Source organism: Homarus americanus, unplaced genomic scaffold (assembly GCF_018991925.1).
Source record: "Homarus americanus isolate GMGI-L3 unplaced genomic scaffold, GMGI_Hamer_2.0 scaffold28956, whole genome shotgun sequence".
Taxonomy (NCBI): Eukaryota; Metazoa; Arthropoda; class Malacostraca; order Decapoda; family Nephropidae; genus Homarus; species Homarus americanus.
The window spans coordinates 17,532-33,054 of record NW_024719674.1 but is presented as its reverse complement, the minus strand read 5'-3'; the positions used below and the strand labels follow the sequence as shown (position 1 = coordinate 33,054).

Genomic DNA, 15,523 nt, shown 5'->3' with positions numbered 1-15,523 from the left:
CACACACACACACACACACACACACACACACACACACACACACACACACACACACACACACACACCCAACCCTCTCAAACATATACCGTATTTTATGTTCTGGGTGACAATATTCTGGACATAGATTAAAGTGAATTCCAGTATATATAAAAAAATAAAAAAACAGGAATTATTATGACGTTACGCTGTTTTGTAAGTCTGAGTGAGGTGTTTATAACGATGATTTATGGATTAAGAGGGCGATTTTTAGATTTAGAGTATTATATTTTGCAATCGGGACAACTTATTAGTACTTTGAGACTACGTGCCTAGAGATATACGGTGCTATCGTATGTCACAATGAGTCCATGTTGATGAGGATTTACCACTTGAGTACTGTACGATGACACAGGATAATTTAACCCCGATGTGAATACCCTTGAGTATGATGACTATTCCTAGTACGACAACTTAAGTGCGATTTACCCTTATGATGCTTTTTGAATGAGACTTTGACGACAGCTACCCTTCAGTACAGTTCATTTCAAAGAAGACTACAGACTCATAAAATATCTTGTTACAGTATATTGTTTTGTTTTTGCCTGTTTTATACTAAGTAAAGACTATTCCTGTGTGTGTGTGTGTGTGTGTGTGTGTGTGTGTGTGTGTGTGTGTGTGTGAAAATTATGTAGCTCTTTCATCGGCATCTCTATGTAACGCTGCCTAGTTTAGTCCCTCCATCTACACCCACCCTCCCTCCTCCTCCTCCTCCCTCCTCCTCCCTCCTCCCCTCCCTCCCTCCCCCTCCTCTCCCTCCCTCCTCTCTCTCTATCGAATTTTTCTCCACAACTGCTACTTTTAATTCCTGTGATGGAGGTTTATTTTGATCCCGTCTATACATCCATCAAGGTTCTCATTGTACTATAAAGTTAATGATGAAAGTCGTGCGTTTTTATTGGTTATGTTCAGTCTATAATAAAAAATAAATATATGAATGAATGAATAAATAAACAAATGAGAATAAATACATAAATGAATGAATAAATGAATACAAATGAATAAATATATACATATAAATAATAAATAAATACACAAATAAATAATAAAATAAATAAATAGAAATAAAGGATAAAGGTGTTGTATGACTCAGCTGATGTGTATCAGTTGACTGTATGACTCAGCTGACACTGTATGACTCAGCTGACACTGTATGACTCACAGCTGACACTGTATGACCCAGCTGACACTGTATGACCCAGCTGACACTGTATGACTCTGCTGACATGACCAGTGACGTATGATCAGCTGAACTGTATGATCAGCTGACATTATGATCAGCTGACACTGTATGACTCAGCTGACACTGTATGACTCAGCTGACACTGTATCAGCTGAATGTATGACCAGCTGACACTGTTGACTCAGCTGACACTGTATGACTCAGCTGATACCAGTCAGCTGACACTGTATGACTCAGCTGAACTGTATGACTCAGCTGACACTGTATGACCTAGCTGACACTGTATGACTTAGCTGACACTGTATGACTCAGCTGACACTGTATGACTGAAGCTGACATCGGACTCAGCTGACACTGTATGACTAGCTGACACTATGATTCAGCTGACACTGTATGACCTGAAGTGATGATTGTATGACTCAGCTGGACACTGTATGACTCCAGCTGACACTGTATGACCTAGCTGACACTGTATGACTCAGCTGACACTGTATGACCCAGCTGACACTGTATGACTCAGCTGACACTGTATGACTCAGCTGACACTGTATGACTCCACAGGACACTGTAGACCTGCTGACACTGTATGACTCAGCTGACACTGTGGCGACTTCAGCTGACACTGTATGACTCAGCTGACACTGTATGACTGGTGGCTGGACTCAGCTGACATGTGTGCTGACACTGTATGACTCCAGCTGACACTGTATGACTCAGCGACACTGTATGACTCAGCTGACACTGTATGACTCAGCTGACACTGTATGACTCAGTGACACTATGATCAGCTGACACTGTAGACTCCACTGACACTGTAGACTCAGGACACTGTCGACTCAGCTGACACTGTATGACCTCAGCTGACACTGTATGACCCAGCTGACACTGTATGACCCAGTGACACTGTATGACCAGCTGACACTGTATGAACTCAGCTGACACTATGATTCAGCTGACACTGTATGACTCAGCTGACACTGTATGACTCAGCTGACACTGTATGACTCAGCTGACACTGTATGACTCAGCTGACACTGTATGACTAGCTGACACTGTATGACCTAGCTGACACTGTATGACTCAGCTGACACTGTATACGTTGCTGTACTCAGCTGACACTGTATGACTCAGCTGACACTGGCGACTCAGCTGACACTGTATGACTCAGCTGACACTGTATGAGCTCAGCTGACACTGTATGACCCAGCTGACACTGTATGACTCCAGCTGACACTGTATGACCCAGCTGACACTGTATGATTCAGCTGACACTGTATGACTCCACTGACACTGTATGACTCAGCTGACACTGTATGACTCAGCTGACACTGTATGACTAGCTGACACTGTATGACTCAGCTGACACTGTATGATTCAGCTGACACTGTATGACTCCAGCTGACACTGTATGACTCAGCTGACACTGTATGACTCAGCTGACACTGTATGACCCAGGTGACACTGTATGACTCAGCTGACACTGTATGACCCAGCTGACACTGTATGACCTCAGCTGACACTGTATGACTCAGCTGACACTGTGACCCCGTGAGTCTCCCCAATATTTCCAGGCTTTTTTCCTCTCAACTTTACATCTGAGGAAAAAAACAAAATTTTTCGGTACACCTGACAGGTTAGGAAAGTTGCCACATTATATCTCTATTATTATGTGTTTATTGTAGCGGAGATAAACATTGATTAAATTTAGGCCTACCAACCCAACCCAACCCAACCCAACCCAACCCAACCCAACCCAACCCAACCCAACCTAACGTGACCCAACCTAACGTAACCCAACCCAACCCAACCCAACCCAACCCAACCCAACCCAACCCAACCCAACCCAACCCAACCCAACCCAACCCAACCCAACCCAACCCAACCCAACCCAACCCAACCCAACCCAACCCAACCCAACTAACCCAACCTAACGTGACCCAACCCAACCTAACCCAACCCAACCCAACCCAACCCAACCAACCTAACCCAACCCAACCCAACCCAACCCAACCTAACGTAACCCAACCCAACCCAACCTAACAACCCAACCCAACTCAACCCAACCAAACCCAACCCAACCCAACCCAACCCAACCCATCCCAACCTAACCCAACCTAACCTAACCTAACCTAACCTAATCTTGGGTTCTGTTTGCAGGGTGTTTATTAAAACCTTTGTGCCTTTTAATCACTGATAAGTTCATATACTTATACTAAAAACGATCTGTAAAATGGCATAAGACAAATTAAATCAGGTTTTAGCACAGCACTGTATATAGGTATGTATGTGTATGTATGTATGTATGTATGTATGTATGTATGTATGTATGTAAGTATGTATGTATGTATGTATGTGTATGTATGTATGTATGTATGTATGTCTGCCTAACTGATTTGCTACAGGTTATAGGAGCAGTAAGTTAAACATGGCAGGATAACACCGTAGAGTTTATGCTGACGGAGAGATAGAGAGAGAGAGAGAGAGAGAGAGAGAGAGAGAGAGAGAGAAAGAAAGAAAGAAAGAGGAGAGAAGGAAAGAGAGAGAGATAGAAATGCAGAAAGGGAAGAAAAGAAAGTAAGATATATAGAAGGAAAGAAAGAGAGAGACAGAGCGAAGGAAAAGAAGAGAGAGAGAAGGAAATAAAGAAAGTAAGTAAAAAAAATCAAATGGAAAGGACCAGTAAGATCAATAAAAAAAGAAACTTGTTTATAACCTTTGAAACACATGAATCTTTTAAGGACGTTCATGCTACTCTCAGAGTTTTGTTCACTGTTCACTTATTTCAGAATGTTTCGTTCAAGAGATGTTTCAACAAACTTCAACTTTATATTTCCTTTATTTGTCTCTCTCTTTTTTCTTTGTATTTCTCTTTTTATCTCTGCCTATCTTTCAATTTCACTATATATTTTGTTTATTCTTCTCTCTCTCTCTCTCTCTCCAAAGATGTTTCCTATATACATAAATCCTTCTTTCTGTTTAAACTTGAGTAAACGAATAAATACTCTCCTCTGTATTCATAAAAAAATCCCCCTCTTTATAAATCGTATATAAATCCGGTTTTCTTATAAAATGTAGATAATTAAACCAATAAATCCTTCTTTCTTTAAAATACATCATCGAAAAATCTCCACCTCTATATAAATCCTCTCTATAAAAAATCATCGATAAATCCCACATCTATATAACTCAAGAATAAATCCCCCTTCTATATAAATCATAAATAAATCCTTATCTCTAATAAAACATAGATAAATAAACCTAATAAACCCTCTGGCTATAGACATAACTAAACCAATAAATAAATCCCCTTCAGTAATATCGTAAATACCGTAAAATCACCTATTTTTCCCTCCGATAAATCCCCCCAAACTGGTGCAGTATTCTGATATCGGAGGCTGAGTGTGGCTTACCTGTCGCCCTTAACTGGAAGCTGTCAATCGATGTCCAGGGGTCGATAAGTTAAAGGCTAGTGAGTCACACCATCTATAACTGTACTTCTTTTACCTGCTGGGGACGAAGGTGAGAGGGGAGGAGGGTCTATAATTCAGGTGGTAGGTGGTATAATTGAGATGGTAGGTGACATGATTCAGGTGGTAGACATAATTGCTCTCACTTGCTGGGGACGAAGGTGAGAGGGTCTTATAATTCATTCAGGTGGTAGGTGGTATAATCGAGATGGTAGGTGACATGATTCAGGTGGTAGATATAATTGCTTCCTCACTTGGTGTATCTAAGGTGAGAGGGTCTTATAATTCATTCAGGTGGTAGGTATAATCCAGGTGGTAGGTGGTATAACTCAAGTGGTAGGTGGTATAATCCAGGTGGTAGGTGGTATAACTCAAGTGGTAGGTGGTAGGATTTAAAATTTATTCTTTACCTTTATTATTTATTAATTTTGTTCTTGTGTTTATTTTTTTCTTGTCCCTCAACCTTATTTGTTATGGTAATGCACTTGACGACCCACAGTATAGAGTGTGTTGTATTTTATAGCTCTCTCTCTCTCTAACATGCATGACGCCCAGAAATATCCAGTTCCACGGCCATGTCCCAGCACCCCCCTGCGTCCCCAGCATCCCACCATGTCCCAAGCACCCCACCATGTCCCCAGCACCCCGCCATGTCCCCAGCGACCAGCCATGTCCCCAGCACCTCACCATGTCCCCAGCACCCCACCATGTCCCCAGCACCCGCCATCCCCAGCGCACCCCGCCATGTCCCCAGCGCCCTGTCATGTCCCCAGCACCCACCATGTCCCCAGCACCTGCCATGTCCCCAGCACCCCGCCATGTCCCCAGCACCCCGTCGTGTCCCCAGCACTGCCATGTCCCCAGCACTGCCATGTCCCCAGCACCCCTGCCATGTCCCTTAGCGCCCTGTCTGTCCCCAGCGCCCTTCATGCCCCAGCACCCCTGCATGTCCCCAGCGCCCCGTCACCCCAGCCCCCACCATGTCCCCAGCACCCTCTGCCATGTCCCCAGCGCTCCGCCATGTCCCAGCACCCCGCCATGTCCCCAGCCCCACCATCTCCCCCCCAGCACCCCACCATGTCCCCAGCACCCCACCATGTCCCCAGCACCCCGCCATGTCCCCAGCGCCCCGCCATGTCCCCAGCACCCCGCCATGTCCCCAGCACCCCGCCATGTCCCCAGCACCCCGTCATGTCCCCAGCACCCCGCCATGTCCCGCGCCCTGTCATCTCCCCAGCGCCTGTCGTGTCCCAGCACCCGTCCCCAGCGCCCCCACACCCCAGCCCCCACCAGTCCCCCAGCACCCCGCCATGTCCCCAGCACCCCACCATGTCCCCAGCCCCGCCATGTCCCCAGCACCTGCCATGTCCCCAGCACCGCCATGTCCCCAGCGCCCGCCATGTCCCCAGCGCCCCTGTCATGTCCCCAGCGCCCCGTCGTGTCCCCACGCACCCCTGTCCCCCCAGCGCCCCAGCCCCACCATGTCCCCAGCACCCCGCCATGTCCCTAGCGCCCCTGTCGTGTCCCCAGCACCCCGCCATGTCCCCAGCGCCCCATCATCTCCCCAGCACCCCACCATGTCCCAGCACCCGCCATGTCCCAGCGCCATATCCCCAGCACCCCGCCATGTCCCCAGCACCTGCCATGTCCCCAGCACCCCCATGTCCCCAGCGCCCCGTCATGTCCCCAGCGCCCTGTCAGTCCCCAGCACCCCGCCATGTCCCCAGCGCCCTGTCACCCCAGCCCCCACATGTCCCCAGCACCCCCGCCATGTCCCCAGCACCCCACCATGTCCCCAGCGCCCCTGCCATGTCCCCAGCGCCCCGCCAACCCCAGCCCTGTCCTTTGTTCCCAGCCCCCACCATGTCCCCAGCAGCACCCCATGTCCCCAGCGCCCCTGCCATGTCCCCAGCACCTTCCCCAGCCCCCACCATTCCCAGCACCCCGCCATGTCCCCAGCGCCCTGTCAAGGCCCCAGCGCCCCTCGTGTCCCCCAGCACCCCGCCATGTCCCCAGCACCCCCATCTCCCCAGCCCCCACCATGTCCCCAGCACCCGCCATGTCCCCAGCGCCCCGTCATGTCCCCAGCGCCCCTGTCGTCCCCAGCACCCCGCCATGTCCCCAGCGCCCCGTCATGTCCCCAGCCCCACCATGTCCCCCAGCACCCCCATGTCCCCAGCACCTGCCATGTCCCCAGCACCTGCCATGTCCCCAGCCCCCACCATCTCCCCAGCCCCCACCATGTCCCCAGCGCCCTGCCATGTCCCCAGCACCCCACCATCTCCCCAGCACCCCACCATGTCCCCTGAGCACCCCGCCATGTCCCCAGCACCCCACCCCCCAGCCCCCACCATGTCCCCAGCACCCGCCATGTTCCCAGCCCCCACCATGTCCCAGCGCCCGCCATAACTGAGTGACAGCGTCGTTGTTCCTGAGTCTCACGTCAAGACCCAGAATGTTGGTCGTTGTTTGCTGTTACTATAAGCCGTTCACTCCCTTCGTGTATTACACCAGCGAGAACCCAACCTAACCCATCCTAACGTAACCTAACCCAACCTAACCCATCCTAAACCAACCCATCCTAAACCAACCCACCCATCCCAAACCAACCCAACCTAAACTAAACCAACCTAACCTAAATTAAACCAACCGAACCCAACCCTAAACTAACCCAACCTATCCCAACGTAACCCAACGTAACCCAACTCCAACCCAACCTAACCCAACCTAACCTAATCCTAAACCTAATCAACCTAACCATAAAATTAAACTAACCTAACCTAAGAAGCTCAATTTCTACCACACACGACACCTGGGAGGAACTCAGAACTGCCTGTTTCATTGAGTCACCTGCCTCCTGGGGAACCATAAACCGGGAACCACACACTCTACTGTTCGAGGGCGGAAGTGATTAAAAATGCAGATTGGGGAGGAGACATTCTAGGCAGCACTATCCGGCAAAGGGGGGACAGCACTATCCGGCAAAGGGGATTTGGTATCCGCAAAGGGGGGGGGGGGAGAAGAGGAAAGGGGGGGAGGCAAAAATACCCCACACACACACACACACACACACACACACACACACACACACACACACACACACACACACACACACACACACACACACACACACTATTAGGTTCGTATTCAGATCCTTAACGCTATATAATCCATGTGTTCTTGAAGTTAAAACTGAGGGAATAAGTGAAGAAATAATATAATAGAATGAGTAAATAAATCAAGAAAGATGTCAGAATTAGATAAATAAATGAAATTACAATAAATAACAATTAAGTGACGGGAATAAAGGAATAGCGAAATAAAATAACAGAATAAAGAAAAAAGTCACATAAATAGAAAAAAAAATCAATAAAATAACTGAATAAAACAACCAATAAAAATGACAGAAACAAACAACAAAATAAAATACGAAAATAAACAATAATAAAGTGAGAGAAATAAAAGAATAAAGCAATAAAAACAAAACCCAGCGACAATCAAAGAGACGGATACCACTAAAGTTAGCCAGACGTGAGCCCAGGTATGGAAAATCGGAAATATTTTATGTACAAATAAATATTCAACAGGGCGGACCCATAAAACTCCGGAGATGTTGTCGGTCATGTATGTTCTCGTCCAGGTCCTTGTGTGGTGGGTAAGGTGTGGTGCTTGGGAGTGGTGAGTTATTGTGGTTGTACGTGACAGGGGTGAGGCGGCACATGACATTACGTGGGAGGGGAGAGGTTGGTGTGTGTGACAGTACGTGACAAGTTAATGTAATATAACTCCACTATACCGAACAGCTGGTCAAACACAACACACACACACACATACGGGTTTGGGGGTTACTTGACCTTGACCTCCCTTCCTCGATCCTCTCCTCCCTTCACTGTCCCTCCCCCTTTCACCCCCTTCCTCTCACCCCTCATCCTCCTCTCCACCTCCCCAAAACCTTAAAATAACAATAACAAAAGGTAACTTGAGAATATAGGACTAAGTTCCATAAATCTTTCAAGTTTCAAATTAATCGACACACAACTTAACGGGGATCGAACCAGTTACCCTGAGGACGGGATACGAGGGCTATATCCACTCGGCCACTTGACTCCCTCCCCAGGACATGAATAAATCTCATGATATTAAATTCTAAAAGTATAAAGGAGGTCAAGATCACTGAGAGGTCATAGGTCGTTGCTCCCGTGTATATAACTCTGGAATCGATACACAAACAACAGGCATTTATTGAGGTCATAACTCAGGGGAGGAATTAAAATATTGACTAGAGAGAGAGAGAGAGAGAGAGAGAGAGAGAGAGAGAGAGAGAGAGAGAGAGAGAGAGAGAGAGAGGGAGAGAGAGGTATCCTGACATGATTTGAAGTTGTTAGTGCCCAATCGGGTCACCAACGACCACTGCCAGAGGTTTGTTGTACTGGAAAAGAAAAACTTGCAATGTACAGTATATATGTACTGTGGGGCCAGACACACACACACACACACACACACACACACACACACACACGCATACACACACACACGCGGAGCTCTTTTCACTGTGGGGTGGGGGTGAGGAGGAGAGGGGATGAAATGATGGGATAAAGAAGGAGGGGTAAAGATGAGGGAGGGTTAAGGAAGGTGGAGATAGGAAGATGAGAGTAGCTGGGGGGGTGAAGAGGAGGAAAGAAGAATGTATTATCCTCTCTCTCTCTCTCTCTCCTCCTCTCTCTCTCTCTCTCTCTCTCTTGACTGGTGACGGAGGATCAACCTAAACTACATCACGTAAAGCTGAAGTCAACGAAGCTGTAGGGAGGCCAAGAGGGCGTCGACCTCTGCCAGTGGGTGGGGGGCGAGGGGGGCGGGGCGGGGGCGGGTGGGGCGGTGGTCTTCAACATAACCTCCTCGATGTATCTTTCTCTTAAGTTTGAGGTCAAAGAAATTATTGAACGTAAGAATCTTTAGGAATTTGTTTTATTCTGTTTATATACTGTAGGGAGAGTTATGACGTCAGTATGCCAAGATGTAAACAGTGACAAACAATATATGACATAAACAATATATGAAACAAACAATATATGATAAACAATACTTATGACACACTTTTACACTATATATAAATGGCTCATATAAACAATGAAACTAAACGATATATATCATTTTTGGTTTTTTAATGGGGAATAGCCCACCCAGGTACAGGTCATCGACTCATAATAACATCATTTAGTGAAATATATCATCACCTATAGCTAAACAATACAACAAACAAATCAGGTCATGTAACAAAGAAAATGTCACAAGTAAACAATTAAAAGGTAAACAAAAGAATTAATTTATGAAACGAGAAACATTGAAAACACACAACACAAACAAGTATCCCGTGTTATACTTGGTTTACCGTATTATACAAGTATCCCGTGTTTTATCTGGTTTACCGTATTATACTAACAAGTATCCCGTGTTTTATCTGGTTTACCGTATTATACTAACAAGTATCCCGTGTTTGACTGTTTGCCGTAGGTTAGGTTAGGTTAGGTTAGGTTAGGTTAGATAAGGTATGTGCCAGATAATGTGTTAGTAGTATGTTATGTATGTGTGAATGTGTATGTATGCGTATTAATGTTTATATAAGTATCTTAGTCCAGAGTGACATCTAAAGTAGTCAGAATAAGTTAGATTAGCTGGAGAACAACCCCCACACCACCACACATTTGGTGAGTTCTCGTGACATTGGACCCGCTGTAAACACAAATGACACAAGTATTAAACTACTGTGGGCTGTACCGGTTCATCCTCAGGTACAGTAAATCGACGAAAAATAAGATGGATTGAGTGGATAAAAAAATGATGATGTGTTATGATGTTTGAACCTTCTAGTGTAAACAAAATGACAACATCCAAGTGTGTGTGTGTGTGTGTGTGTGTGTGTGCGCGGTCGTGTGTGGAGACCGTCACAAGGCATCAATAGTCGTAGTCGTGTTTATATTGACCCAAATAAAAAAAAAAAAAAATAACTATAATTCATTTTTTTTTTACGTTGACGATGGAAAAAAATAAACACCAACCATCACATTTTTACTCTACAGGGTGTGGTGTATAAGTTATGAGTGGATGGGAACGAGACACACGGATAGGTGGATGGGAACGAGACACACGGATAGGTGGATGGGAACGAGACACACGGATGAGTGGATGGGAACGAGACACACGGATAGGTGGATGGAACGAGACACACGGATGGGTGGATGGGAACAGGAACACACAGATGGGTGGATGGGAACGAGACACACGGATAGGTGGATGGGAACGAGACACACGGATAGGTGGATGGGAACGAGACACACGGATAGGTGGATGGGAACGAGACACACAGGATAGGTGGATGGGAACGAGACACAGATAGGTGGATGGGAACGAGACACACAGATAGGTGGATGGGAACGAGACACACAGATAGGTGGATAAGAACGAGACACACAGATAGGTGGATGGGAACGAGACACACAGATAGGTGGATGGGAACGAGACACACAGATAGGTGGATAAGAACGAGACACACAGATAGGTGGATGGGAACGAGACACAGATAGGTGGATGGGAACGAGACACACAGATAGGTGGATGGGAACGAGACACACAGTCAGGTGGATGGGAACGAGACACACAGATAGGTGGATGGGAACGAGAACACAGATAGGTGGATGGGGAACGAGACACACAGATAGGTGGATGGGAACGAGACACACAGATAGGTGGATGGGGAACGAGACACACAGATAGGTGGATGGGAACGAGACACAGATAGGTGGATGGGAACGAGACACACAGATGAGTGGATGGGAACGAGACACACAGTCAGGTGGATGGGAACGAGACACACAGATAGGTGGATGGAACAGGACACACAGATAGGTGGATGGGAACGAGACACACGGATAGGTGGATGGGAACGAGACACACAGATAGGTGGATGGGAACGAGACACACGGATAGGTGGATGGGAAACGAGACACACAGATAGGTGGATGGGAACGAGACACACGGATAGGTGGATGGGAACGAGACACACAGAGTAGGTGGATGGGGAACGAGACACACAGTTAGGTGGATGGGAACGAGACACACAGATAGGTGGATGGGGAACGAGACACACAGTTAGGTGGATGGGGAAACGAGACACACAGATAGGTGGATGAACAGACACACAGATAGGTGGATGGGAAACGAGACACACAGATAGGTGGATGGGAACGAGACACACAGATAGGTGGATAAGAACGAGACACACAGATAGTGGATGGGAAACGAGACACACAGATAGGTGGATGGGAAACGAGACACACGATAGGTGGATGGGAACGAGACACACAGATAGGTGGATGGGAACGACACGGGATAGGTGGATGGGAACGAGACACAGATAGGTGGATGGGAACGAGACACACGGATAGGTGGATGGGAACGAGACAGATAGGTGGATGGGAACGAGACACACGGATAGGTGGATGGGAACGAGACACACAGATAGGTGGATGGAACGAGACACACAGTTAGGGGTGGATGGGAACGAGACACACAGATAGGTGGAGGAACGAGGACACAGTTAGGTGGATGGGAACGAGACACACAGATAGGTGGATGGGAACGAGACACACAGATAGGTGGATGGGAACGAGACACAGATAGGTGGATGGGAACGAGACACACAGATAGGTGGATAAGAACGAGACACACAGATAGGTGGATGAACGAGACACACAGATAGGTGGATGGGAAACGAGACACACAGATAGGTGGATAAGAACGAGACACACAGATAGGGTGGATGGGAACGAGACACACAGATAGGTGGATGGGAACGAGACACACGGATAGGGTGGATGGGAACGAGACACACAGATAGGTGATGGGAACGAGACACACGGATAGGTGGATGGGAACGAGACACAACAGATAGGTGGATGGGAACGAGACACACGGATAGGTGGATGGGAACGAGACACACAGATAGGTGGATGGGAACGAGACACACAGTTAGGTGGATGGGAACGAGACACACAGATAGGTGGATGGGAACGAGACACACATAGGTGGATGGGAAACGAGACACACAGATAGGTGGATGGGGAACGAGACACACAGATAGGTGGATAAGAACGAGACACACAGATAGGTGGATGGGGAACGAGACACAGATAGGTGGATGGGAACGAGACACACAGATAGGTGGATAAGAACGAGACACACAGATAGGTGGATGGGAACGAGACACACAGATAGGTGGATGGAACGAGACACAGATAGTGATGGAACGAGACACACAGTCAGGTGGATGGGAACGAGACACACAGATAGGTGGATGAACGACACACGGATAGGGTGGATGGGAACGAGACACACAGATAGGTGGATGGGAACAAGACACACAGTCAGGTGGATGGGAACGAGACACACAGTCAGGTGGATGGGAACGAGACACACAGTCAGGTGGATGAGACCGAGGCACAGTCAGGTGGATGGGAACGAGACACAGTCAGGTGGATGGGAACGAATTGGTTTTATGGTTGTGGAGTAGACAAAGCTGTAACAAGCAGGAGAATTAAAAGAGATATTAGTAACGTTTAGTAGCAGTAACAGCAGTAATAGTAGCAGAAGCAGAAGTAATAAGAAAGAGCAGCAGCAGCAGCAGCAGCAGCAGCAGCAGCAGCAGCAGCAGCAGCAGCAGCTAGGCATGGAGGGCAGAGGATCAATAGAGAACTGCTCCTGCAGGTCCTCAGTAATGCCGCCCGAGCGCTGCTGTACCACCCCTGCTGCTGCTGTACCGCCTTGCTGCTGATGTACCGCCTCCTGATGCTGCTGTACCACCTCCCACTGCTGCTATACCGCTTCCTGCTGTTGCAGTACACCCTTCTGATGTTGTTGTATCGCTTCCTGCTGCTGCTGTACCCCTTCCTGTTGCTGTTGCTGCACCCCTTCCTGTTGCTGTTGCTGCACCTTCCTGTTGCTGTTGCTGTACCGCCTCCCTGCTGCTGTACCGCTCCTACTGCTGCTGTGCTGTCTCCTGCTGCTGCTGGTGTACTGCCTCCTGCAGCTGCTGTACCGCCTCCTGCCGCTGTACCGCCTCCTGCTGCTACTGTGCCGCCTCCTGCTGCTGTGCCGCCTGCTGCTGCTGCTGTGACCGCCTCCTGTGCTGAACCATTTCATGCTGCTGTTGCTGTACCGCCTCCTGCTGCTGTACCGCCTCCTGCTGCTGTACCGCCTCCTGTTACTGCTGTGCCGCCTCCTGCTGATGTGCTCTCCTGTTGCTGCTGCTGTACCGCCTGCAGCTGCTGTACCATTTCATGCTGCTTTTGCTGTACCGCCTCCTGCTGCTGTACCAACTCCTGCTGCTGTGCCTGCCCTGCTGCTCTTCACCCCTGTTGCTGCTGCTGTACTGCCTCCTGCTGCTGTGCTGCCCTGCTGCTGCTGTACCATTTCATGCTGTACTGCTCCCCGCTGCTGTACCGCCTCCCGCTGCTGTACCGCCTCCTGCCAGCTGCCGCCCTGCTGCTGCTGCTGTACCGCCTGCTGCTGTGCCGCCCCTGTTGCTGCTGTACCACCATGCTGCTGTACTGCCTCCCGCTGTACCGCCTCCTGCTGCTGTACCGCCCTGCTGCTGTGCTGCCTCTGCTGATGCTGCTGTACCGCCTCCTGCAGCTTCTGTAGCATTTCATGCTGCTGTTGCTGTACCGCCTCCTGCTGCTGTACCGCCTCCTCCAGCTGCTGTACCATTTAATGCTGCGGTTGCTGTACTGCCTCCTGCTGCTGTGTACCGCTCCCCTGCTGCTGCAGTGGCGCTTCCTGCTGCTGCTGCTGCACTGCTTCTTGCTGCTGCTGTACCGCTTCCTGCTGCTGCAGCATTCATTTCTGCTGCTGCTGTACCGCCTCCTGCTGCTGCTGTACTGCCCCCTGCTTTCTGTACCCTTCCTGCTGCTGCTGCTGTGCTCTCCTGCTGCTGCTGTACCGTCTCCTGCTGCTGCAGTGGCGCCTGCCGCTGCTGCTGTACCGCTTCTGCTGCTGCTGTACTGCTTCCCTGCTGCTGCAGTACCATTTTGCTGCTGCTGTATCGCTTCCTGCTGCTACTGTACCTCCTCCTGTTGCTGTACCGCCTCCTGCTGCTGCTGTACCGCCCCTGCTTTTCCTGTACCCTTCCTGCTGCTGCTGCTGTGCTCCTGCTGCTGCTGCTGTGCCTCCTGCTGCTGCTGTATCGCCTTATGTTGCTACTGCCTCCTGCTGCTGCTGTGCTGCCCTTGCTGCTGCTACATTCTTGCTACTGCTGTACCGCTCTGTTTGCTGTACCGCCTCCTGCTTCTGCTGTACTGCCTCATGTTGCTGCTTTTGTACCGCCTCCTGCTGCTGCTGTACTGCCCTTGCTTCTGCTGTACCGCCTCCTGCTTCTGCTGTACTGCCTCATGTTGATGTTTGCTTTTGTACCGCCTCCTTGCTGCCGCTGTACCGCCTCCTGCTGCTATTTATACCGCCTCCTGCTGCTGCTGTACCGCCTCCTGCTGCTGCTGTACCGCCTCCCTGCTGCTGCTGTACCGCCTTCTGCTGTTGCTGTACTGCCTTGCTGCTGCGGTACTGCCTCCTGCTGATGCTGTACCGCCTCCTGCCACTGCTGCACCGCCTCCTGTTGCTGCTGTACTGCCTCCTGCTGCTGCTGTATCGCCTCCTACTGCTGCTGTACCGCCTCCTGCTGCAACTGCGCCTCTTACACACTTTGTATAGTGGATCTAATAAACATTCTTACCTCTTTAACATTCTTTTATGTTTATATACAGGACACCTTAAACATTTTACCTGGGGT

General features: G+C 49.0%; 1 protein-coding gene across 1 annotated transcript; it reads left to right on the top strand.

Moving 5' to 3' along the window:
• Positions 1-5,226: 5,226 nt before the first annotated feature.
• On the top strand, positions 5,227-7,095 carry LOC121860260 (vegetative cell wall protein gp1-like). Its single transcript, XM_042357339.1, has one exon. It carries the CDS (start codon positions 5,227-5,229, stop codon positions 7,093-7,095), a length of 1,869 nt encoding a protein of 622 aa, XP_042213273.1.
• Positions 7,096-15,523: the final 8,428 nt, after the last annotated feature.